The following is a 27,002-nucleotide window of genomic DNA, read 5'->3' on the forward strand; positions in this document are numbered from 1 at the left end:
ATTATGTTGTTACAGTGTAAAATTCGAACCGAACCGGTCGGATTGATTTGGTTTTGGACGATTTGAATGGTTAGGGCGGTTTTAAACCGCACCCTGTACTCTTATGTTTCTGTATCTGATGAATTTCCATTCTAATGAACGCTATATGATGAATGTGACATTAGCAATTCTGCGTTAGTGCCCGTTTGAACAAACACTAAACGTTGCATCTGTTTTATTTTTTCTTGAGGAAGGCGGACGCGAAAGGCGAAGAGAAAATAGAACCAATGTTTACCGCTGTGTGTATTATATAGAGATATACATTTGTCTGAATAACACATTTTTGCAGATAGAAATTGTGTATGAAGTTTTTATCCTTTTCATGACCGTTGTTTGTTGTTGCTGCTACTTTTCTTGGCTTCCTTGAGGATGAGTTCCAAGAGCCTCTCATACATTCCGATGGCAGATTCGAGCATATCAATCGCTCTGCTTCTATCCCTTGCTGCCACCTTCAACATCTCGTCCATTTTTAACATCTTTATCGGCATACTCGTCAGTTCTTTTCCAGTTAACCCAAATTCGCAACTCCCATTTCGATAACCCCTGTTGCTCGCGCTGAAATCTTGCCCTTTGCTGTAGTTTGTGCCCGTGGCTGCCACCAGATCACTAATGCTCCCCATCTCGTTAGCGAGAACCATAACCACCTGTCCTGCATCAACTTGCCAAACCCAGACACTCCCGTCTTCCGAAGCCGATAACAAATTCCTTCCCTCGTTCACCATCACCACAGATACAACTCCCCCGTCGTGCTTTGGACTCCAGGTGATCAAGTCCTTGCCTTGCATTACAAGCTGCCTCTTTCCAGTTCTCCATAATCCTTTGTGTACTGAACCATCTGATCCTGCAGCATAGAACTCGGGTTCTCTTGGGTTTAATGCGATAGCGAAAATAGCGCACGGAAACACAACCGTAAGCAGGAGCGCTGCGGGCAAGAGGCTCCAGAATTTACATGTGCCATCCAATGAGCACGAAATAACCTGGGAGGTGTACAATCCCACACCAGAAACAACGGCAGTCACCGAATCCGAATGAGCAGAAAACCTATGCAACACCAGGTCTTCCACATTATCGTATAATACATATCCTGAGGCCGCCACAAGCTGGAAGATAGGAACAACAACAATGCTTCCATCATCACTGCCAGAAATCAGGAGCGACTCGTCGTCGCTGATCCCGAGGCAGGACACGGATTTGTTATGCACAGCCAATGACTTGAGCACATCCCCAGACGGGATGGACAATGTATGAACACTCCCTGACAGGCCGCCGGCAAAGAGGTACGCCCCGTCAGACATGGCGGCGAGGGGGGCAACAGGTTCCGGAACTTGGAAGTTATGCAAGGCAGATGAAGAACACCAGTTGTAAAGGTGGATTGAACCAGAACCGGTGGTGGGAGATACGTGCGAGGCAGCAATGTAAGGCTTCCCAACAATGGTGAGACCTCGACGCGGGGACCTGCTGCCTGTGAACTGTGCTAGAGCAGTGCCCGAGGAAGCATCGTAGGCGATAATCGGGCCGTCAGGGGAGCTGGTGAGGACAATTTCATGGGAAGAAGAGGACATGTTTTTCAGGTAGGCTAAGAGACAATGTAAGGCATGGAATAGGGAGGGTTTAAGGGAGGTGGCAAAACGAGGAGGGCATGTTTAAAGAGAGGAACTTCAGGTGGTTGTTCTTTGGGGGGCGTTCAAAACAAGGTGCTTATCATCAAAATTTGGCTGCTTCTGATTTTGTTAGAGGAAATTGGATGGTTTGGTCTGAGTTCTTGTTTTGGTTTATATGGTTGCATGAAAGTCTGCTATGAAATGATGAGATTCCAACCGGGTTTCTTGATTGGTAGCACTATGTGACGATATGACGGTTATAGAAATTAGTCTTACTAGTACCTGTCTTATTCAATTCATTTTGACTTGATTCTAGAATTAGGTCTCATTTGGAAGGTTAATAAAGCTACTGGATATTGTAGACATGATATGCATGTGACGGAAGTTATTAAAAGAGTGGAGTTTTCGTGTGAAAGAGAGAAAGTAAGTGAGTAATGATTAAAATGTAAATACAAGATTAATTTTAAGATAATGATTTTAGGAAAAACGATTTATCAACCTTAAAGAAAACTACTAATTAATTCCCTTTTTTTTGGATTAAGCCATAAATTGGCGGCAAATACACTTTTATGTATAGAAACATTTATATTTTTGTTCCCCATTGCATATGACACCTGTGCTAGTGCCAGAAACTGTTGTCGACCACCGTCATAGTGGCCGGATTTTTTTTTTCGATTGCCGGAAAATTTTAGATGTGCAACTTTTTCATCTTCAATTTTATGTGTTGTGCGACTATTGGTTTTTACATGTATACACAATACAATTAGAGAACTTATGATAAAATTCATTACTCAACATGTTTCATTGCACGTCACTATTGAACAGTGACCTTGAGACCGAAAAATTTAATTGCATGGTTGCTAGAAAATCTGATGAACTAGTTGCAAGAAATATTGGCCGGCCAAAAAAAATGTTAGAATTGAGTGGCAATCATGTAATTGTATTGAATAGTATTTATAACATCATTTTTGTTTACTTTTCCTTTGATACCTAAACTAAAAACGTAGTATTTTAGCCGAATTTTTTTTATAAGAATTGGTATTCAAGAATTAGTGCTCCCAAAAAAAACGCTTAAATCATAAAGAAAAAAAAATATAAATGATTCCTAATACATAATATTTAGTTTTATTGTCGAAATCCCACTAAACTAACAGAATCATAGATGAAATGTGGAGAGCTTTAACAGTAGGAGGTAATTTAGCTATCAATAAAAGTTCAGGGGGTAAGTTGGCAGTGGGTACAAGTTTAGGGGGATTTTGGCAAGGTGTGAAAGCCAACTTGTGGTTAGGGGGAGACTGAAATGCCTCTGTAAGTCTTCCCGGCCCCCAAAAGAGGTGGATAACCGTGGCTTGCCACCAGTTATCCCCTTTTTTAAAAGACAAAAAATTACATTTCAATAAGAAAAGATGTTCTTGATGGAATATAGCAAAATAATCCTATTTCTGAGTTCTGACTACTACAAGAATAATTTCCATTGTATATACATTTCGACGATAAATAGTTCACCAAAACGTTTCGTGGGTAATTTTTTTCTCTTTGGGGAACGGGAGCTTCGAACCAAAGAATTTTCTGAATAACTTCGTATGAACAGAGTCTCACTAAATTGTTAATACTGCCATCTGAGCAAGGCAACATGCTTGTAATCTGTCTCCCGCGTAGAGTGCAACGGTCTTTTCAGTCACCGGTGTAAAGTATACGCATCATGTTCGATTTTGTTAACATAGCTGGTTGGCACGTCGGAGAAGCATCTTCTACCTTCATGAATTTGGCAATTTACATACTTCAGTTCTGGAGTAAAACCTGCTGCATCAAGACTGCCAAAATGCTGCCCATCGATATGTTTATGACATTCACAGCATCGTTGTTGAGCTGTAAAATAGAGCGTGGACAGAGTGTAAGGACAGAGGGAAATATGTTGCACACTGCTGAAACTGACAACAAACTACAAGGAAAAATGTATATTATGGAGCTGTAACCTCTAGGGCCCTCCATGTCCATGCTTTTGAAGGGGAATTAGTGCAATTGAAGCACAAAGAAAGTTATGCATTTTGAAAAAAAATCTGCACGATTTGGGGAGTCGCAGTGGTATGGTATCATGAAACTGTTGTTATTCAAGGAACCTCCCTGTGCTCCCCATATTGCCCAGTAATTCTATCACCAGGTCCTCAACAGGATAAAAGAGCCCCATACTTCACCATATTCATCATTAATTCACCAACATGCTCAGTAAACCCAGGAATCAAGCTCAAACATACGCAGGAGCCCCATGAAACGGGATGGCTATTGGTGCTCCTTAATATGCTAAGAGAAAACCCCCGACACCCATGGCCCAATCATACCAAACTGATTCTATTAGAGAATGAACAGAATACATAAAATAAAGGAACTAAAGTATGACATGAAAAAATCAAACATGGAATCGTTGCTTACCCATCGAAATCCTTCCTTCTCTTGAAGAGCAGCACCTATAATGCTCTCACCAAGATTAGCTATTTGGGAAGCTATTATGCATATCATTGCTTCAGGTGCACTTATCTGTTTGACCAAAAGTACAAGGAATGTTATAAACATAAAAGTTAAGTGACAGACAAATAATAAATACAAACATCGAAGGGTATATATTGTAAACAGCACCTCACCCATGGCACAACCAACAAATGCAAGAACGATAGCAGCCAAAAGTCCAGAAAAGGTTCCCTCAACACTCATAGCCCCCTCTGTTCCCCTTGGAACTACCTTCAATGTTGTAACTAAGTACCTGGTCAAGAAGCAAAATTTATGTTATTGGAATTTTAAATTGATCTGGGGTAACAGAAAATACTAAATTTGTGATGATGTCAAAGAAATCTTTGTTGATCTTTAGTTCAAAAGAAAAAAGCAACACGTTTATCCAGTTAGCAGAAAAATTAGCGCAAGACTAGTTGGATTTCTTTCCCAATGAGAAACTTGACCTATGAAGGAACAGTTACATAACTTTACAAGGTGTATCCAAAAGAAAACATCTAATTGGATTATAAAAGAGACTTTGATAGTAAGCCTTAAGATTCTTAATGAATGACGACAACACATCAGTTTAGTTGTTGACGCAAGTCACTCAACATAATTTCATGACAATCTAATTCTCCGGTTGACGCTTTTAGTTCCTAGCTTCTTCTAATTCCGTTAGAAAGCAGAATTCAAATGTAAGCCCTAAGATTCTTCATGAATGAAAAACATCAGTTTTGTTATTGATTCAACTTCAAGTGACTCAACCTAAGTCACGAGAATCTAATTCTTAATTTGATACTTTCAGTTCCTAGCTTCTTTATGTTGCCAACAGTAGTCAACAGAAAATTAAAGCTTCAAATTTCACTATGCTCCAATCATCCTGCACTAGAAACCGCACAGTAGACTAAATGATTTTGTACGTGAATGCTAAAGCATTATGCATTTTTTGTTACAACCAGACCATGATTAAGGCACTTTTATAGTATCGGCCCTTACATATTGGTTAACTAAATCTAACAAAATATAGCTTCAGTAATGGTTGTCCATTCTTTTACTGATGGACAGGACCACGCTGAATGAGAAAACTAGTAGAACCATCTTCTCATTATGTGTCAAAGTTTTGAAGGCCCGATCCCAAATAACTTAGTCATCTAAAAAGAATCCTACAAGCCAACACAAGATTCAGTTGACAACTGAAGCTTTTGACTTTCATCTGATCATAAATAGAAAAGGTTGAGGGATATAAGTAATTCATACTTTTCTTATTTTCAATATTTAAAATGCTGTGCCACATGACATTAGGTTGGGCCAAACTGCTGGAATGTTCCAGGCACAACCATTTAACTTCCTTTTTGGCACCCATTAGATACATTTCTAATTAATAATAGCTTCAGAATTTGATGCAACCTTATGTGTCAATCATACAGTGTACAAGGTTTGATAAAACCTAAATCAACCTTGACCCAAGATTGCTAAGAGATATTAACAAGAACACTAATACAACCAACTATTCATTCACCCTTTGCATCTGCACATATCTCAACTTATATATCTGGTTGCAGGCTAAAGATCTCCAACGCAACAATTGAGACACCTGGGCTAACTAACTGATGCCACTTGGAAACCTAACATTACCCCTCCCCTAGAAATCAACCTTGTCCTCAAGGTTTAACTTTGAAAATTCCAGTAGCACTCTTTTGATTATGATTTGGCAATGGATCCAACTACTCAAGGTTGATCTTGAGACAATGAGCAACGTAAGCCAGTAGTATATAGCAGCAGCATTCATAGCAACTTGCTGCAGCAAAATGCTTCCGCAAGTAGGACAAAAGACATATATATTTTTCCCTTGTAAATGAGCAACAACATATGTACTGAACTAATGAAACCATAGGCGTGTGCTTCCACCAAGAGCTCATTGCTGAAAACATTAACTCCACATTACACCTTCCCAAAAAAGGAGCAATGGTGACCATACAATCAGAATTTCTAGCACGCATAAGGATACCCAGGGCAGCTACACACAACAACACAGCCATGCATCTCAATCTCCACTTGAACAGCCTGACTTGTACATCTATTCTCAATAGCATACAACACAAAATTGTCGTCTTGCTCTTGTTTTTACTTGGGCCTGTTTGTAATGCCCAAAAGTAATACCCTCCCTGCTTTGTTCAATACTTCTCTAACAACTAAGCAATTAGAATATGTCTTGATCATTAAATGAACTACTTCAGCTGAGGGCAAGAATTTGGTATCTGTGGACACTAGAATTTGGTATCTGTGGACACTATTACTGAAATAATTCGTCCCCAAATTTCTCCACCTAAGGAGACCAACATCATATCTATTCTTTGTCTATATTCAGTAGAATTTCCAAATTCATTCATACAAGGAAAGGGCTTTGCTGTAACAAAAAAATTGTCCGCAGTAGAGGCTTTGCTGTCTCCAAAAGTTTGTCCCCAGTAGACTTCAAATTAAAGAGGCCTGGACTAGATGTTCCTCCTTTGTCACGAATCAACTCATGGAAGCCAAGCTTCAAATGCACAATAATACCATTTTTCATGAATTCACCACTAAAAACAAGAAATTTAGAACTGTGAGCGTTCAATTTATCTCCAAAAGCAGTAGCCAAGCCATTAGCAAATGCAAAACCCAGAACGCAACCTTGGATTTCATGCAATCAGAATCAAGAACTGGAGAAACTATCACAGAATCTTCAACTTTCTTGTCGAGTAAACAAGGATGAGTCTTGGGCTTGTATCTTCGACAAAATTGAGATAATAACTGATTCACTCCCTCTCGGGCTTGAATCTTTTCCTCATGGAAGGATTGAAGCTTGAGAATGACTTGATTCCATTTCACAACTGAGATATGAGATGCCATTTTGACAAACAGCGGATGCGAATTGGGTTGCATGATGCGAATTGGGTTGCATGATGCGAATTGGGATCCGAATGGGTTGCATCTGACGTTTCACCCGGAAAACCCATATCGCATTTGTCCACAAAATAGCAGTACAATTTCTCAAATTGAGCATCAGAAAAATCTTGGTGAGCTTCCATGGCGTCAAATCGCTGGATTAGCACATTGAGAGTGTCGTTAATCGCAGGCAGCAAGATGGTTCTGAGATTCCACGGCTTTCTTCGTCAACACACAAGTCATACGGCAACAGAGAAGGGATTTAAGGATCAAGACTGGCTCAATACCAATGATAGAACCTAAATCAACCTTAACCCAAGATTGCTAAGAGATATTAACAAGAACACTAATACAATCACATATTCATTCGCCCTTTGCATCTGCACATATCTCAGCTTAAGAATCTGGTTGCAGGCTCAAGATCTCCAACTCAACAATTGAGACACCTGGGCTAACTAAGTGATGCCACCAGCCACTTGGCATCCTAACAGGATTAAACCTAAAAGCTATGTAGAAAATCACCAGAGCATGTAAAGCTGAACTAATAATAAAATCTAATAAGCAAAGACGAAGAGACAGATGAACTATGACAATTTCAAAGAATAGACTATCAGAAGCCGTTCTGGGGTTGCTAATCATGTAATGCCAAAAAAAACGGAACTTATTAACCAAATATGATGTTATTAAGCATGGAATACCAATATTAGACCCATAACATCAGTTCTAACAACATGAACATGAAGAGCTTAATTCAACCAAACACAGAAACTTACGTGGTTTTGCCATATGCCTTTCCTATCTCACTCGAGACAGTATCACTTAACTTAGTGCAGAAGCTGGCAACAAACCCTAGTTGCCAAAGCCGAGAATATCCGCTTCCTCCTACTCCAAGTATTGTGAGGAAAGCACAAACACAGCCAGCAGCACTGGATCCAATGACACTGCCCGGGCCTCTCCGTCCTTTCCTCTTCTCGGCTACCCCCTCAGCCTCCTTCTGTTTCATTCTCACCTTTGTCACTGCCGTCCCCTGAAGATTTTGACAAAACCGCATTACAAAACATCAGAGATCAATACCGCTCAGAAATTAGATTCATTAATGAGCCTAAAAGCGTGGAATTGTTAAGTTTACGAAGTTACAGATTTCATGAAAATCCCCTTAGACCTGAGTATCCACTGTCACTATGAAAGTTCAGCACCTTAACTTTTGAATCCCTCACTCAAATTTCGAAGAAAAGAAAAACAAAAAATTTAACAAATATTACAAAAGAACAGAACTTTAAGGCGCAATTTTGTTTGATAGAGAAAGAATACTATATACCAATTATCATCGCTTAGTATTAAGATCTAGTGGCATTCCTGTCTTCGGTATTCCCTTGATGGCGAGTTTGATTCCAATTATCAAAAAGCTCTATGAATTTAATAGAATAACCAATTTATATCCAGGAAACAGTACAAAATAAAAACCCAGATAAAGTTAATATCCAACAAACGCTCAGGCACATAAAAGCAAGAGAAATTTTACTCACAATGACGAAGTACGTGGCCACCAGGAGAAACCCAGAAGACCCAAAAGCGCGCCAAGTGAGAGTACCGAGCAAGAAAGCAGCTCCAATGCCAGAGGCAGAGAGTCCGGAGACCAGGATTGGAAAACCCAGCAGAAATATGAGGACGTTGCTGAGGACGGCGGACTGCCAAGTCGGAGGCGACGATTGGATCAGGCTTATTGCCTGGGACACAGCACTCTGCACACTGGCTGCGGGAGGCCTGTTCATTGTTTGTTTGGAGCGATTGTGGCGGTGAGGGTGGATTGGGATTAGGAATTTTATGGGGAGGATGGGGAGGGAGGAGGAGGAGCGGTGGGATTGAGATTGGAGTAAGGAAGGAATTGGAGGGGGTTTGGTGTGATTTGAATGTGAGTTTGAGTGTCTGTGAAGAAAAAGTATTATTTGGGAAAAGTCCATATTAGTTGTCATTGAGATGTTTGTTTAATAAATGGATAACGTTAATGATATAAATAATTAATTGTTATTGGTAAGACAAATTAATGAGATTAAATTTACATTAAAATGTATAAATATGATTGTTTTTCACAACTCCACGTTAAAAAGTCATTTGCAATAATTATGATGTTTTTATTTAGATACTTGATTTTCCATTTTTTATATTTAATAACAAGTAACTAGAGAATTTTTATTTTTAATAAAAGTGACGAAAGAATTTAAACTTAAAACATCTTTTAAGTTTAACATTCATATGAGCAACATCCCAACACCAAAATCCAATTTATTGAGTAAAAAAAGAAAGTTTTAAGAAACACAATACTCAACATTAACCAATTAAAATTCCGGTTTAAACATATTTCTCTTTTTAATTCCAAATTGCTTTAAATTTGAATCACCCCATCTTGCTGATCTGGAGAAAAATATTCGGCATTTCAGGTAGTGAAAAACTTGAGCTAAGCTATGTTGGTTAGAGGAGCATGTCTCTCTTGCTGCACCCAAGTTCGAATTATTCTTTTGTAATTTAGATAAATATATATAAAGCCTGTATTTCTCTCATATAAGTTTTAAATATCTTCAACACAAATAAAATGTTAAAAACTAAAGTCGAAATTGTTGTAAAAATAACTTTGAGAGCCAGTAAAAGGGAGACGAAATAATACAGATCCTCACAATCATAATGGCTTTCAAGCCTTACTATAATACAGAACATCTGATAATTTAATATCCAATCCTATGATGTATTTTTGCACACTAATCACACCAAAAATATGATTTTTGTGCGAGAAAACAAATGTTTTGTTTGAAATGTTTGTAAAAAATAATTCGACCGATGCGTTGCGTTTTGATCCATGTTCATCTGCATCTTATCCTAATTTATCAACAAACACTCGGAAACCCAAACCCCAAAAACCCAACACAGAAACACAAGAGACTGAGAAACAAATATGTCCGTACTCTCGCTCGCAGCTTCATCTTCTTCTTCCTTGCACTCATCCTCCTCCACTTGTTCTTCAAAACCCCCATTCTCCTCCTCTGCAAAACCCGCCTTTAAAACCCCATTTGTCGGGTACTCGGTGGCGCCACCGCAAAAGCTCTGGTTTCCCTCCACCACATGTTAAATTATGGCCAAACAACAATTACTTTCGGCTATTAAAAAAAGGAAAAGAAAAAAACTTTTGGTTATAAAATTATAAAGACATCATGATGAGGAGGCATCATGATGATGTTTTTTCTTCTTTTGTGGTTTTTTATTAGCCGAAAGTGATGACTTGGTTTAAATAATAAGTCATTGTTTTGTTTCGGTAGATAGAGAAGAAAGGGAGAGCTCAATTTCAGTTTTGAGCAGAAGAGAGGAGAGAGCTGCAGAAAAAGGAGTGCAAGCTGCAAAGCATCAGAAAATAGAGAGGGTGCAGCAACCCTTCGTTGAAGAGAAGAAGAAAGTGCTCTTCTTTTTTATTAGCAATCATCCATCATAATTGTTGTTGTAATAGCTTTGAGCTATATGTGTAGAGAAGAAATTATACCTTATATTTCTTTCTCTATTGGTTTCTGTGGTGTGTGAGAGCTATTGGGTGTATTGGGTTATTTGGGTTGTGAGATTGCCAACACTTTGTAAACTCCCATTTGGTTGATAGTGGATTATTGGGTGAGCTCGTACTGCTCCGAGGACGTACTCCAGTTACACTGACTGTTGAGGAACCTCGTTAAAATCTTGGTGTCTTTTATATTTTGTTCTTGCATTTTCATTTGATAAATTTCCTGTGGGTTAGCTTGAGTTGGTTCCAACGGGTTTGGTGCTATCCTAGCACAACAATTGGTATCAGAGCACTGGTTGCTCTTGGGTACTGTCTAGTTGCCAAAAGATGTCAGACGGGCAAGATGAGAATCCTTTTGGAAGCACCTCCGGGTTTGCAAGAACTACGGTGCAAAATGCAAAGTTCGAAGTGGAAAAGTTTGATGGCACAAACAACTTCGGGATGTGGCAATGTGAGGTCAAAGATGTGTTGGCTCAACAAGATCTACTTGCCGCTTTGGGAGAAAAACCGGAAGCTATGTCGAAGTCGGAATGGGAGAAATTAAATTTGTGGGCTTGCTCTTCAATTCGGTTGTGCCTTGCAAAAACTCAGAAGTATTTTGTGATGCGGGAGACGGTAGCAAGTGTGTTGTGGCAAAAATTGGAAGACAAGTATATGACGAAGAGTGCAGAGAACCGGCTACACTTGAAGAAAAAACTCTACCGCTTCCAATACAAAGAAGGTACAAAAATGATTAGACACCTTGATGCTTTTAATAAGTTGATTGCCGACTTGTTAAATTTAGATGAGGATATTAAGGATGAAGATAAAGCCTTAATATTGTTGAATTCATTGCCGGACTCTTATGAGCATTTTGTTACCACTATTATGCATGGTAAAGAAACTGTGAAATTTGAAGATGTGTCAAATGCCTTGATGAATTATGAAATGAGGCATAGAGATAAAAATCATGATAGTACCTCTGAAGCTTTATTTGTTAGAGGTAGATCATCGGAGAGGAGGTCATCTTCTAGCAGGAAAAAATCACAGTCTCGACCTAGAGGAAACTCTAAAGGTAGAAAACCTTTGGAAAGGGATGAATGTGCCTTTTGTCGTAATAAGGGCCATTGGAAGAAAGATTGTCCCAAATTGAAGACCAAAGGCAAAGAAAGTTCTGAAGCTAATGTTGCTGAGGTTGAAACAGATTTTTCTGATTTTGCTTTAACCACTTCCTCATCATTTGATTGTGCTACTAAGTGGGTGTTGGATACGGGTTGTACTCATCATATGACTCCTCACAAAGATTGGTTTTCAAGCTTGAAAGAGTTTGATGGTGGCGTTGTGTTCATGGGAGATGACAATCCTTGCACAACAAAAGGGATTGGTACAGTTCGTTTGAAGTTGCATGATGGCATGGTTAAAGAGTTGACAGGTGTTCGGTATGTACCGAATTTGAAGAAAAATCTTATTTCTTTGGGTACTTTGGAATCCAAGGGCTTCAGGTTTCATTCAGATGGACAGACATTGAAAGTTACTTATGGTGCACTTGTTGTGATGAAAGCTCATAGATGTGGCCATTTGTATTTATTGCAGGGAAGCACTGTGACAGGTGAAGCATCTGTAGTCTCTGAAAATATGGGCACATCTGATTCAGATACTACTAGATTGTGGCATATGAGATTAGGCCATGCCGGTGAGAAAGCTCTACAAGGGCTTGTGAAACAAGGTCTTCTAAAAGGTGCCACGACTTGTAAGCTTGATTTCTGCGAGCATTGTGTCTTGGGGAAGCAAACTAGAGTGAAGTTTGGTACTGCTGTACATCAGACGAAGGGCATTCTTGATTATGTGCATTCGGATGTTTGGGGTCCTACAAAGACTCCCTCTTTGAGTGGTAGACATTGGTTCGTGACCTTTGTTGATGATTATTCAAGAAGGTCTTGGGTCTACACTATGAAGCACAAGAGTGAGGTGTTGAGCATTTTCTTGGGTTGGAAGAAAATGGTTGAGAACCAGACTGGGAGAAAGATTAAAATTTTGAGATCGGATAATGGTGGTGAATACACATCCGACCCTTTCTTTAAAGTTTGCAAAGAGGAAGGAATTGTGAGACATTTCAGTGTTTGGGGAACTCCACAACAAAATGGAGTTGCAGAAAGATTGAATCGAACCTTGCTTGAGAAGGTTAGATATATGTTGTCCCAGTCGGGTTTAAGCAAGTCATTTTGGGCAGAAGCAGTTAATTATGCATGTCACATCATCAACCGGTTACCTTCAGCTGCTATTCAGGGTAAGACACCAATGGAGGTATGGACTGGAAAACCTTCTTCTGATTATGATCATATTCGTATTTTTGGTTCACCTGCTTATTTTCATATAACTGAAAATAAACTTGATCCTAGAGCCAAAAAGGCTATCTTTCTTGGTTTTAGTAGTGGTGTCAAAGGTTACAGGTTGTGGTGCCCAGAGATGAAGAAACTTGTAATCAGTAGAGATGTGACATTTGATGAAGAAAGTATGTTCAAGGACTCTGAGAAGAATGTGAAAGATGTCTAACAGGTGGAGCTTGAGAAAGTTGCCTCTGATACTTCAAATCCTATTTCCGCTGATGTCGAAGTTACTACAAGTGAAGAAGTTGGAGACCATGAGGATGTTGAAGAAGTTGAACTTGAAGATTCTATTCAAGTTGAAGAGCAAGTTTTACCTCAAGAGTCTATTGCCAAGAACAGAGGAAAGAGACAAATTACCAAGCCAGCTCGGTATAGTGACTATGTTGCTTTTGCTCTTCCTATTATCACTGAAGAGATTCCATCCAATTTTGAGGAAGCTATTGAGAGTGAGGAGAAGAATAGGTGGTGCAATGCCATGGGTGATGAGATGAATTCTCTCTTGAAGAACAAGACTTGGGAGTTAGCTAAATTGCCTAAGGGCAAGAAAGCTATCGGTTGCAAATGGGTGTATGCCAAGAAGGAAGATGCTGATGAGAAAAGCAATGTGAGATTTAAAGCAAGATTAGTTGCTAAAGGGTATGCACAAAAGGAAGGCATTGACTACAATGAAATATTTTCTCCGGTTGTGAAGCACTCCTCAATTCGCATTATGTTAGCTCTTGTTGCACAGTATGATCTTGAACTTGTGCAACTTGATGTGAAGACGGCTTTCCTACATGGTGATTTGAATGAAGAGATTTATATGTGTCAACCGGATGGGTATATAGTGAAAGGGAAGGAGAATTTATTTTGCAAATTGAAGAAATCACTTTATGGCTTGAAGCAATCTCCAAGGCAATGGTATTTGAGGTTTGATAAATTTATGAGAGGCCAAAATTATTCTAGAAGTCAATATGATCATTGTGTGTACTTCAAGAAGTTGCAAGATGGGTCTTTCATTTATTTATTGATATATGTTGATGATATGTTGATTGCCTCAAAGAATGTCGAAGAGATTGAGAAATTGAAGAAGCAAATGAAGAATGAGTTTGAGATGAAGGATCTTGGTGAAGCGAAGAAGATCCTTGGCATGGAGATCACTAGAGATAGAGCAAAGGGTTTCGTCAGTTTGAATCAAAGACAATACCTTGAGAAGTTGATTCGGAAGTTTGGAGTTCATGATTCAACCAAACCGGTTAGTACCCCTTTGGCTCCTCATTTTAAATTAAGTTCTCTACAATGTCCTAAAACTGATAAAGAGAAGCTGCAAATGAAAAATATACCATATGCAAATTTGGTTGGTAGTTTGATGTATGCAATGGTATGCTCTAGACCGGATATTGCTCATGCAGTTGGCATGGTGAGTCGATATATGCATAATCCAGGTAAAGAGCATTGGCAAGCAGCTAAGTGGATATTGAGGTATCTCCATGGTACTCGAGATATTGGTTTATGCTTTGAGAGAGATGACTCTGGTATTGGTCATTTTGCAGTTGGTTATGTTGATTCAGATTATGCAGGTGATCTGGATGGAAGGAAGTCTACTACAGGCTATGTGTTTACTATGGCTAAAGGGCCAGTTTGTTGGAGGTCTATTTTGCAGTCGTCTGTTGCCTTGTCTACTACAGAGGCTGAATATATGGCAGTTGTTGAAGCTATAAAGGAGGCCATTTGGATACATGGGCTGATTAGAGATTTGGGGGTTGATCAGAAGCAGGTGGAGGTACATTGTGATAGTCAGAGTGCCATTTATTTGGCTAAGTATCAGGTTCATCATGCGAGGACCAAGCACATAGATGTGCGTTATCACTTTGTTCGTGAAATTGTTGGTGATGGGGAAATCATTCTCCAGAAGATTCCAACTAAAGACAACCCCGCTGATATGTTGACTAAGGTTGTTGGTGTAGCCAAGTTTGTTCATTGTTTGAACTTGGCTCACATTATGCCTATATAAAGAAGGCGTTGAGTAGTAGGAGTTTTGGAGCATTTGGCTCGGTATGAGTTGTTCTCGTACTAGTGTTTGGGAGTGATTTTTTTGTGTTGATTGTGTTGGTTGGCTTATCATGGTGTTTTCGAAATTTGGCCAAGGTGGAGATTGTTAAATTATGGCCAAACAACAATTACTTTCGGCTATTAAAAAAAGGAAAAGAAAAAACTTTTGGTTATAAAATTATAAAGACATCATGATGATGAGGCATCATGATGATGTTTTTTCTTCTTTTGTGGTTTTTTATTAGCCGAAAGTGATGGCTTGGTTTAAATAATAAGTCATTGTTTTGTTTCGGTAGATAGAGAAGAAAGGGAGAGCTCAATTTCAGTTTTGAGCAGAAGAGAGGAGAGAGCTGCAGAAAAAGGAGTGCAAGCTGCAAAGCATCAGAAAATAGAGAGGGTGCAGCAACCCTTCGTTGAAGAGAAGAAGAAAGTGCTCTTCTTTTTTATTAGCAATCATCCATCATAATTGTTGTTGTAATAGCTTTGAGCTATATGTGTAGAGAAGAAATTATACCTTATATTTCTTTCTCTATTGGTTTCTGTGATGTGTGAGAGCTATTGGGTGTATTGGGTTATTTGGGTTGTGAGATTGCCAACACTTTGTAAACTCCCATTTGGTTGATAGTGGATTATTGGGTGAGCTCGTACTGCTCCGAGGACGTACTCCAGTTACACTGACTGTTGAGGAACCTCGTTAAAATCTTGGTGTCTTTTATATTTTGTTCTTACATTTTCATTTGATAAATTTCCTGTGGGTTAGCTTGAGTTGGTTCCAACGGGTTTGGTGCTATCCTAGCACAACACCACCGACCTGAGCTTAAACAGTGAAGGAAACACACGGCGGAGCTTCGAGGTCTTCAGCAGCAAAACTGAGGACTTCGTTCGGGTCCCTTTGGATCAGCGATGGATGTTTGAAGACTACGAAGTCGACGGCCCTGTATGTACTCACACCCACTTTCTCTCTCCATACATGCATACATACATAAAGGAAGGTACTTTTTCAATTTTGTTTCTGAAAATTTTGAGTTAGAAATGTGGACCCAGAAAGCAAAGCAGAAAAATGATTTGAATTTTAATGGTAGGTGTGCTCAAGACTTGTGCTTCATGCTTAATTTCTATGTAGTCTCCAATTTCGTAAGCTTGTTTGGTATAAACTGTAACTTATTTAGTCTTCCATGTGAAATATTGAGACCAATGGATAGTTTTCTAAAGGATACTTGGTAGATTTTGAATGTCAGAAACTTCTACTGATTTCTTCAAACACCGTTATTGAGTATATGTTTTCGGCCTGTTTATAATATTACAACATGCATTTTTATTACATGTTGTTTAAATATGCTCTCCTAGAAGTTATTGATGTCGATATATACTTTTCTTTGAGGGCAATATCAAAATGTACTTAGGTCCTTATTCAGGTTTTCCACTCTTTCTCCAGGACATTTGGAATAATACATGGTATCCAAAAGCTGCAGACCACGTGAATACTGACTAACCGTGGTTTATCGTTGATGCCACAGACAAGATTCTTGGACGAATGGCATCCACAATTGCCATTTACATCCGCGGGAAAAATTTGGTGACCTACACCCCCAGTGTGGACATGGGAGCATTTGTCATTGTGGTATGTGGAGTTTCTAGTCATGCACTAGCATTTTCTTCATTATAATTGCTCTAGATGCAGACTATATTACAATCTTCCTTTTACTTATATGGTAGTGGCTGAGGAGTGAGGAGTGGCTCTTAAGGTTCTTGGTTGGGGTGGAATTAGATATTCTAGATCACTGTCTAGTTCTTACTTGAGATCATGGAAAATATATGATGGATATAATTCTCATACATTATGATGTCTCTTTTCTTTTTTTAACATGTTGGCTTGGTAAATATTGAGAGCATGGATATACCATGTGGTACGTCCTCACACAATTTACTTAGTTTATGTTCATTGGGTGGTTAGTTGTATAATTGTCGGAATCAAATAAGCATCTTCAATGTTAGATTATTATGTCATAATTATAATAGTGTTTAGTTTATTGTGCAATCCATTTGGATATACGTAACATGTTTGACCCAATGGGGAATATTGCTTGTGCTGAGATTTCTTTTCAGATCTTGTTTAAAATCGTATTTGCATGCATATGTATGCTTTCTTCCATGTGCCCATGTACATTGAGGTTGATTAGTCTCTGTCTCAATTTAATCTGCTAGTTTATTTCTGTATATTTCGATTTGCTTAGTTCCATCACCATTTTGTCAAGACTTGGGCTTCGTAATTTGTTTTGAAGGTGCTCCATGCCTGTCTGGGACGATTAGAATATTTAAAATCCCAGTAGCTGGGATTTATTTAAGCCTCTAGTTAGATGCCAACTGCCAAGTGAGATTATTATATGCGACTTCTGAGAAATGGCTTTGGTTACTGATACTGATAGTGTTAAGGAGCGAAATGGGTTCAAAATCCACAAATTGAGGTACCATCAGTGTTTCCTGGTCTACTTGTATAATTGCCGATTGAGTCTACTTTTATAGTGTCAACTATACAATGACAAAACTGATAAAGACTCAACCACAGATGCCATTTAGTATATTAATTTTTTAAAACTGCTTATGGTGTAGGTTTGTATAGAATGTAACTAGGCTAAGAAATAGCTTTCTAGTGAGAACCGCCTTTTCCTTTATTGTTCATTGTTTTCTTCTCTGCTTGTCGTTATTCTTTGGGTGAAAATGGCTGATGTGTTTATTTGTCATGTTATTGAGATTCTGGTTATTTAGGTTGTATTTCGAGTGGACTCCACTTCCCATTTCTATCAATATGTCCTTTCTGTTTGCTAGAGGAAAGGGAGTCTTTTTGAAGTGCCGGTTACTGCATGGGCCTTTGACTGTTCTCCAAATATACCTTCAATCCTTTTCCACGATTAGTGGTTTTATCTTTACGTTTCTACTTTCTTATACTTTGTCTACTATCCCCTTGGTGTTTGTTAATATTAAGCATCTACCCTGAAGGTAGTCTGAAAGAGTCTTAAAACCTTTTGGTTTTGAAAAATTAGCTTTAAATCTTTTTTGTATTCTCAGTTGTGTATGCTTTACTGTGGGCAGGTCCGAAAATGCTTTACTCAAGCTTTGGGTTTCTAGCAGATCAGTGTTTTTTTTTTTTCCGAGTGTTATATTGCTGTTCTCTCTGGTTTTCGAGGTTCTGGAATTTGCTTAACTTTTACTTCTTTTCATTTTTCTCTTATTTTGGCTTTGCAAATACTTCTATGCTATGGTGGATGATTGTGTCAAAATTTATAGGTAAATGCTGAAAAGGTTGCCGTATCTGGGAAGAAAAGGAACCAAAAACTCTACAGGAGGCATTCTGGACGACCAGGTGGTATGACAGTGGAAACGTTTGACCAGTTACAGCAGAGAATCCCAGAGAGGATTATTGAACATGCTGTTCGTGGTATGCTTCCAAAAGGGAGGGTGAGTTCTTTTACTCAAAGTTATTCTCCTATATGCATACGCATACACAAATAAAGCTAGATATTTCATTTTGGTTTTGTATGATTGAAATGCTAAACATAGAGTTTAAATAGATGGAACTTGAAACTACGAAACTCATTCACAGTGAAAAAGTATATGCAAGTGATTCTCTCTGCATGACTGTTGTGCTCGGCTTTAACATTGTTTTTCACTACCCAACTGCTCTGCATCATCTGTCTTGAATAGTTTCTTCTAAAACAAACTCTGTCGTGCAGCTTGGGAGAGCGCTTTTCAACCACCTAAAGGTATACAAGGGGCAAGATCATCCCCATGAAGCCCAGATGCCAGTGGAGCTGCCGATAAGGGACAAAAGAATACAGATACAAAAGTAGATTTGAAGCCGAACTCTACAGTACTTACTTTGGTTGTTAGAACCCGGCCTTTTCCGTGTTTATATATTTGAATGTAGATGTCCATTTTCTACATCAGTCTTGGATGGTTGTTTGCTTCCAGTCTGGTATTGGAATCTGGCCGGAAGTTTTCGTAGGTTTCATTTGCTCGTATGTAATTGAACAAAAGTTTGCAATCAATGTCACACACCTTTCAGCAGAAAAACAAGCTTCAAATGCACAAAAATTTGCATGACAGATGAGTATCGATTGTCAAAAAAGTATAGACAACATATTGCTGGCGGCCAAAAATTATCGACAACATGTTCGAGAGTCGTTAGTTTGGTTAAAAACATATTAAGAATGCATTTTCTGATTTTCTTGGTGGAAGTATGGTTAAGTAATTGTTCCAAATTCATGACAAGAAAAAGGAGCCAATATTACATGCGAAGGGAAGTGCCGATCCTGCAGTGGAGTGTTTCGTTAGGGTGGTCATGATAGGCTGTACAAAGGCCATGGTGTTGCTTTTAGAAGGTTTCACACAGCTAAGCAGGGCTTTATTTTTTATTTTTAATACAAGCGATATTAATGGAGGCAAATTCAAACTTAGAATGTCGAGTTGTAAAAGTAAATGTTCTCAACCACTTGAATTACAAACTTTTTGCATAGTTATTTTGTTTTTATATTTAAATTTTGTATTATTTGGAATTGGGATAAGCAACAAAACTGTACAAATGCTATGATCAGAATTATTTTTTCTTTATCATCTAAAAATTCTTTATAGAAACTTTTTGTTCGAATTGTTCTCATTCATAATTTTACAGTGAAGTGATATTACGTTGAAGAATAAGAACTTTTTTCAGTGTGCTAGAACACGGATACATATTTTCTATGTCATTATACAAATGGAATGACACTTGAAATTATTTTCCTCTACTTGTATAATAACAAATGGCGTACTGTCATGGGTCAATAACTCACCAAGTTCCAAATTGACGTGTGTAGCAGCTTTGATGCTTTCTTGTTCAATAGTTCATACTTTAATGTCAACTAACGTTTCATTTCTTTTATGTCAAAACAAGGCACAGATACTTCGTTACAGGGCGTCCCATACTAAAGAAATAAAGATGTGTAAAGTTTTATCTGTTGGAAATTTTATTTGGGTACTTCAGAATACTACTAGCCGTTTGACATCTATATATTTATTATGGCTTAATTCTCTTAAATATTAAAGATGATTCCAATCAAGATCCAATTCTAGCCGTTATAGTTGGTGGCCTCAATCAACCATTCTTATTGTGGTGATTACTCTTGCAGTTTATTATTATTATTATTGCTCCAAAGTTTTAATTGCCAAATGCTTATCTTATGTCTTTCTTTTCCGATGTCTTCTTGAGACGGTCTTATACAAGGTGCATTTTTGCTCACCACTATAATTATGGTGTAAGCTCAATATATCTAATCATCTGTCACTTGTCATTTCACATAACTCTAAATAACTTTCACATTTACTTTTACTTTTTCAATTTTGAAAAAAAAAAACCAAGGTTAAGTAGGACACGTTGAAATAATTAGGTATATGGTGAATATACACTATAGTTTATCATGGTTAGCAAAAGTACTCACGTCCTAGATATATACTTACTCTCATGTCCTAGATATATACATATACTCTCACGTCCTAGATATATACATACTTGCTAATCTCTATGAAAAAGATTGAAGATTACAATCATCTCCTCTTCTTTCTTCTTCTATCATTTTGATTCATCATTCGTGAAAGCTTTATTATATTCTTCACCTCCTTCGTACCAACGTAAAAATTGAGTTGTTCAACTGATCCAAGTATTGCAAGTGTATGCTTACAAGGATCACAATGTATCCTAGAGAGTAGGGCGTCACAGCCTACTATACCAAGATATTGTCTCAGATTAGCGAAATCTATTCTTAAGGAAGGTGAGTTTCCACGCCTTAACCTAAAATCTTGTTCTGATCAAGCATTAACGAAGAGCATTTTGCCTACAAAAGACAAGTATTGTATTGTTTGTGATTTACCATGTGAACATAAATTATCATTTACTAATATTTATTATTTTGTTATAGGAGAAGTAGTATCCACATTGCCTATATTTCCAACATTATCTACATGCCCTTATTTCAATATCATATGACACCATCTTTTTTATGGTATTCAATAATTAATGTCTCAAAGAATAAAATTGTAGGGAATCTCATTCCGAGTATCTGGGACTCCACAAAGACACCAATGAGGCAATGCCTACAGTCCATTCCGGTGCGGCCTCCCAACCCGTAAATTGAAGGATGTCCATCTTTACGCAGGAGTGAGAGGTTTGTTATATCCAGCAATGTCACTGGCTTTTTATTGTGCTTAACACATTCTTCAGCACACTCAGAGCTGGTGGCAAACCTCCTGGATAGGTCGACCCAAGCAAAGGCACCTTTTGCCCTACACAACTTCTTGCCCTTGGTAGCCTTTCACTGCCACTACAATCAAAATTAAGAGACTACTAATTTGATTGATGTCACTGGAATAAACCTCATAACAGTTATCCACAACAAATGATTCAAAATTTTTAATGACTTTCACGTGTATTTGGACGATTATTAGTTTATGTACTATATGTTAAATTTTATTTTTTTTATATATTCACGGTTGACAACCAATGACGACGACATCTAATAAAAAAAAGTTAAAGCTAATACTAAAAAGTTGAATTTTTTTTAGTACTTCGATATTTTTTACATTAGGAGGAGGGAGAGTTCGGCTAAGTCATACAATGAGCAACCTAGTTTGGTGTCGAATTCACCATCCACAAAATTCGAACTTAAGACCTCTCACTTCTAAGCGAAGAGGAATATTATCAGACCGTAATATTGAGTGGCCTAAAAAGTTTAATTTTAATTAATACAGTTATTATTAACACTTTAAAAAGTTTCTAAGTACATTTTTTTTACGGGACAAGTTGGTGATGAAGCCACGACAGTTCGCTCTCTCAAAAGTCGAGAGACTCACATAGGCATTTCAGTCAGAAATCAAACTCAAGATGAGTCATGTGGAATAAGGGTTTGGAATTCGCTCCAATCATTGGGCAACTCCTCTTTAATAGGAATATAATAGATAAATTGCATTACGAAGAGTCTTGCGAGTGTAAAATAAATTTTTTAGAGTGCTAATAACAATTTTGTTTTGGTTGTTATCATAAATTGGTTATATTAGATAAGAAAGTTACTTGAGAAATTCTTCCCTGGAAGAACCCTAGATTTTGGTGGATCAATGTTACCCATAACCAGCCCCAAGTAACCAGTGCCTTAAAAAGCAAACATGCGGTCAATGTCTTTGCTTACCTGGCCACCTACTTCAACACAAACTCATTATTTCATATTTTTTACACAATATTTTATAATATTAATACAAAAAGTAACGTTAAATTGTGACGCAATAAAAAATTTATAAAAAATCTCAGTTTAAAAAAAAAAATCCTCATCACATTTATAATAGTTATAGGCTTACGGTTGAGAAAGTCCTCTACGATTCCACCAATGCCACGTTTTGAAGATGAGCATGTCAACGTCCTTCTGTAACTTGCCTCCCCCAAATCTAATCAAGCTTCAAGACCCTCCCGAGTCCCAATCTTTTCACTCTTCCACAATATCTACTAGAGGAGGATTTAAGAGAAGGCATTCTCAATTTTCATAAAAATAGGGATTAATTGTGAAACTTACATCATATTGAATTTTAACGATTTGAACTGTTTATTTTTTAAGTTACACATATAGATCATTCTTGCAAAATACTAACCAAATTGGAAATATTTGAGAGATCCAATTGAGTTCACAAAAATTAACGAACATTTTTTTATATGAATACATTGAAATTTTATTGTGATAGTTAAATATGCAAATGATTTCAGATTAATTGAATTTTTACAAAAATAATTTATAAATCGATACTTATAAATTAGACAATTCAGATCATTGAATTTTGATATAAAACAGATCCCACAACAAATATTCTTTTTTAATAAAATACAAATATCTTCCCTTAAAATGCTTAATCTCCTAGATATACATTGCAGTCTGGCGTCACTTTGACTTCATGCTTCCTGTTTGGTAGAACCGGAACAAAAAATGTCAAATATTATCCGAGCAGGAAATTAAAAGGTCCAATTTGTTTGAGGTGCGATTGGACATGGACCGTCGCATCCATGAAAGGCTGCCACGACCGACTTTTTCCATGCAGCCAAACACAATATTCCTTGGGAAAACCATTGGGAGGAAGCCTGGAGTCGCTTTATATATTCAGAGGGGCCCCTCTCCCCTGCCACAATTTGTTCATGCGATTCTTTTCTAGTAAGAGAATTTGTTCATGTTTAAAATAATATTATCCTTTTCTTAAAATTAATTAATTTGGAATGTGGGATTTCAAATGTTAACTCATGTGTGATGTGTCTAAAATAAACAGAAGAATGACAAATTAATTAATTTTTATATATTTGATAGAGTTATATATAAAGCCACAAAAATAAAAATTTTAAATTCTGAGAACGCCCAAATTAAGAATAATATGACAGAACTCTTTGTTTTTCAATTTTTGATTCATGAAAAAAAAAACCTACTTTCCACTTAATGATACAACAATTTAATGACTGGGAAGGGTTATATATGGGAATGGATGCTAAAACTGGAAAAGGGAAATGATACAAGTCAAAAGTAAACTAGATTAGTGTATTTTTTAAAAATAGATATATACTTTCTGTATGAATAATTTGTTAAATTGTACCTTTTTTTAACTCCAACGTACTTGTTATGGATGTAGTGGCGTTGAATACACATTATGCTCCCACCATTTTTTAATTATACACATAAAGCTTACATTTCTAAACAAATTGTTAAAGAAATAAAATAAAATAAACAAGTGTTCACTATTTTAAAGAATTTGCTGAATAATACACATACGTATTTTTCAAATACTATATGCTTTTTCCTTCTTGATCTAATTATACTTTTCAACTTTATCCAATTTATAGAGTAAGGTTATGCCTACTCAGCTACTAATTAGTGTAAATATTCATGATAAATAAAGGAAAAATTAGTATCCGGTCCCTAGTTCTTACTGTTCATTGACTAAGACCTTATTAGTTCTCAAATTTTGATTCAAGTCCCTATCATTAATGTGATAATGAATTTACATGTTTATTATATAATTTTTAATATAAAAATTAGTAATTAATTTAGGGTTTAATACTCACACCTCTATTAAACTTCTAATTAATTTTCAATTCAAACATTTCTAAAATAATAAAAATTAAATTAAATTAAGTTTGTACCTATTAGTTTTTTTTATATATATAAAAAGATTCTCAATTTTTTAAATCTTAAATGTACCCATTCTCAAATATATCAATTTGTTATAAGTAAAATGTACCTTTTTTTTAATATAAAATCCATTCAAATTTTTTAATCCATGTTTAAACTTATATGGGTACATTCTTTTTCGTTGATTTGAGAATGCATCCATGTTTTGGTACAATACCTTTTTTTGTTAATTTTGGTTAATGTACCCATACATATATGTACACACACACACACACACACACAATATAATAGAGAGTATAATTTATATTTTATTATTTTTAATCTCATAAATTATGGGTTTTATTTAAAATCTCATTAATATAAACAATTACAATTTTTAATTTTTAATTTTTAATTTAAAAATATAGTAACTTACATTATTATATTAATGTCAGGGACCTCAATCAAAAACTAAAAACTAACAAGGTTTCAATCAAAGAATATTGATAGTTAGGGACCGCATCCAAAGTGTATCCGGTCCCTAGTTCTTACTGTTCATTGACTAAGACCTTATTAGTTCTCAAATTTTGATTCAAGTCCCTATCATTAATGTGATAATGAATTTACATGTTTATTATATAATTTTTAATATAAAAATTAATAATTAATTTAGGGTTTAATACTCACACCTCTATTAAACTTCTAATTAATTTTCAATTCAAACATTTCTAAAATAATAAAAAAATTAAATTAAATTAAGTTTGTACCTATTAGTTTTTTTTATATATATAAAAAGATTCTCAATTTTTTAATCTTAAATGTACCCATTCATATAATTTTTCAATTTTTTAAATCTTAAATGTACCCATTCTCAAATATATCAATTTGTTATATGTAAAATGTACCTTTTTTTAATATAAAATCCATTCAAAATTTTTAATCCATGTTTAAACTTATATGGGTACATTCTTTTTCGTTGATTTGAGAATGCATCCATGTTTTGGTACAATACCTTTTTTTGTTAATTTTGGTTAATGTACCCATACATATATGTACACACACACACAATATAATAGAGAGTATAATTTATATTTTATTATTTTTAATCCCATAAATTATGGGTTTTATTTAAAATCTCATTAATATAAACAATTACAAATTTCAATTTTTAATTTTTAATTTAAAAATATAGTAACTTACATTATTATATTAATGTCAGGGACCTCAATCAAAAACTAAAAACTAACAAAGTTTCAATAAAAAAATATTGATAGTTAGGGACCGCATCCAAAGTGTCCCTAAATAAAAGTATACAACTATAAGGTGGTTGGGAAAATAAATAGAGTCAAATAGGTAGTCATAATACCACTCTCTGAATATGAAAGACCCATTTTGATATTTTGCATTTTTACCTTCTTGCCACAATTTTATATTTTGGAAGACTGGAGTCTGGAGATGATTGGAATTGACAACACTCATTCCTCAATTTGAGAAAAAAGACACATCAAAACCTTAAAGAATTAATTTAATTCTCATGAAAATAATTAGAGATTGCATTCCTGTGCAAGGAGTGGCATGTCAAGTGGGAAATCTACGCAAAACGAGGGGCTCAGATATGAGCTAAAACTGTGCAATGGAAAAAGTCATCCACTGTTGTCCCATAAATTACAACTCTTTTGTCGATGATAAACTTCTATGTTTATACAACAACATAATGGTACACTAAACGTTATGATATTAAATATGGGGATATAATATGTTTTAAGGTAATATCCATCTATTTGACCAAAACAAAAAGGGTAATATTTATTTATTTATATTATGACACTCAATGAGAAGCTACTCACAAAGGCTACCATAAAATTTTTGGCTCCACCCTTGATGACACGTAGTCGTTAAATGCTTTGTATTTTGGATATATTGAAAAATTCTTCTTTGTCGATAGCCAGTTGGTGAGTAACCAGTTCATCAGCTCACTTTCGTCTCCAAGTGATTAGTCAAATGATGTTACTAACACAGTTTTACAACTAGCTAGGTTTAGGTTTAAGAGTTATACATGAAAATGAGATGCCAAAACTGGAAATGGAAATTATACAAGCCAAGTACGTTGATAGTAATGGTTCACGTACCTACACACACAATGCTGCTGCTGCTAATGACTGACTACAGAGAAAAGGATTCTCACCAGATCCTCTTTGTGGAGATCCGAGAGATTTTGCAATCATGTTCGTTCATCGTATATCGTGCGATCATTTTTTGTTAGGTACTATTTATATTCAATTTTAAATTTTAAATTTTAAATGATTTCTAACCGCACAATATATAATGAACGAACATGATTACAAGATCATCCGGATCCCCACAAAAAGGATCCGTGTAGGATCTTGTTCCTGATTACACCTCATCACAAGCTACCACGTGCTAGCCAGTCAACTAGATTTGTGCATTAATTTATCATCAATCGAAGTAATTAGGCATCTACGGTGTTGATATAAGATCATTCATGGCATGGTGAAGATATTATATGAAGAAGAAGAATGCTGCTTTTAGTCGTATCACTTGAACTATTAAGACCATGTTAGTAAATTGCTTTATTATAACTGGCCATACTTGTCCATTGCAAAATATTCATAACATGCTGACTAAATCTGTGGTTAATGATCATTTTTTATAATGAACAATTAATGTTTGTTGTAAAATTGATGCGGTAAATAAGTTGTATTCTTATAATGTTTTATCATCAATTAACGTGTGATATACACATAATTTAAAAAACGGACCATAGTCAACTACAATCAAAATTAAGAGACTACTAATTTGATTGATGTCACTGGAATAAACCTCATAACAGTTCTCC

General features: G+C 36.3%; 2 protein-coding genes and 1 pseudogene across 2 annotated transcripts; 1 reads left to right on the top strand and 2 right to left on the bottom strand.

The window, feature by feature from the left end:
* Positions 1-258: 258 nt before the first annotated feature.
* LOC103411690 (protein ROOT INITIATION DEFECTIVE 3-like) lies at positions 259-1,802 on the bottom strand. Its single transcript, XM_008350324.4, has one exon. It carries the CDS (start codon positions 1,599-1,601, stop codon positions 360-362), a length of 1,242 nt encoding a protein of 413 aa, XP_008348546.3. The 5' UTR covers positions 1,602-1,802; the 3' UTR covers positions 259-359.
* Positions 1,803-3,031: 1,229 nt separating this feature from the next.
* On the bottom strand, positions 3,032-9,030 carry LOC103443970 (protein VTE6, chloroplastic). Its single transcript, XM_008382873.4, has 5 exons — positions 8,576-9,030; positions 7,823-8,076; positions 4,275-4,398; positions 4,071-4,175; positions 3,032-3,509 (listed from the first exon to the last, which is right to left on the bottom strand). The coding sequence occupies exons 1-5, from the start codon at positions 9,020-9,022 to the stop codon at positions 3,423-3,425; spliced, it is 1,017 nt and encodes a 338-aa protein (XP_008381095.3). The 5' UTR covers positions 9,023-9,030; the 3' UTR covers positions 3,032-3,422.
* A 966-nt stretch (positions 9,031-9,996) lies between these two features.
* Positions 9,997-19,055, top strand: LOC103419116 (large ribosomal subunit protein uL13c-like; annotated as a pseudogene).
* Positions 19,056-27,002: the final 7,947 nt, after the last annotated feature.

Source organism: Malus domestica, chromosome 03, assembly GCF_042453785.1.
Source record: "Malus domestica chromosome 03, GDT2T_hap1".
In the NCBI taxonomy this organism is placed as follows: Eukaryota; Viridiplantae; Streptophyta; class Magnoliopsida; order Rosales; family Rosaceae; genus Malus; species Malus domestica.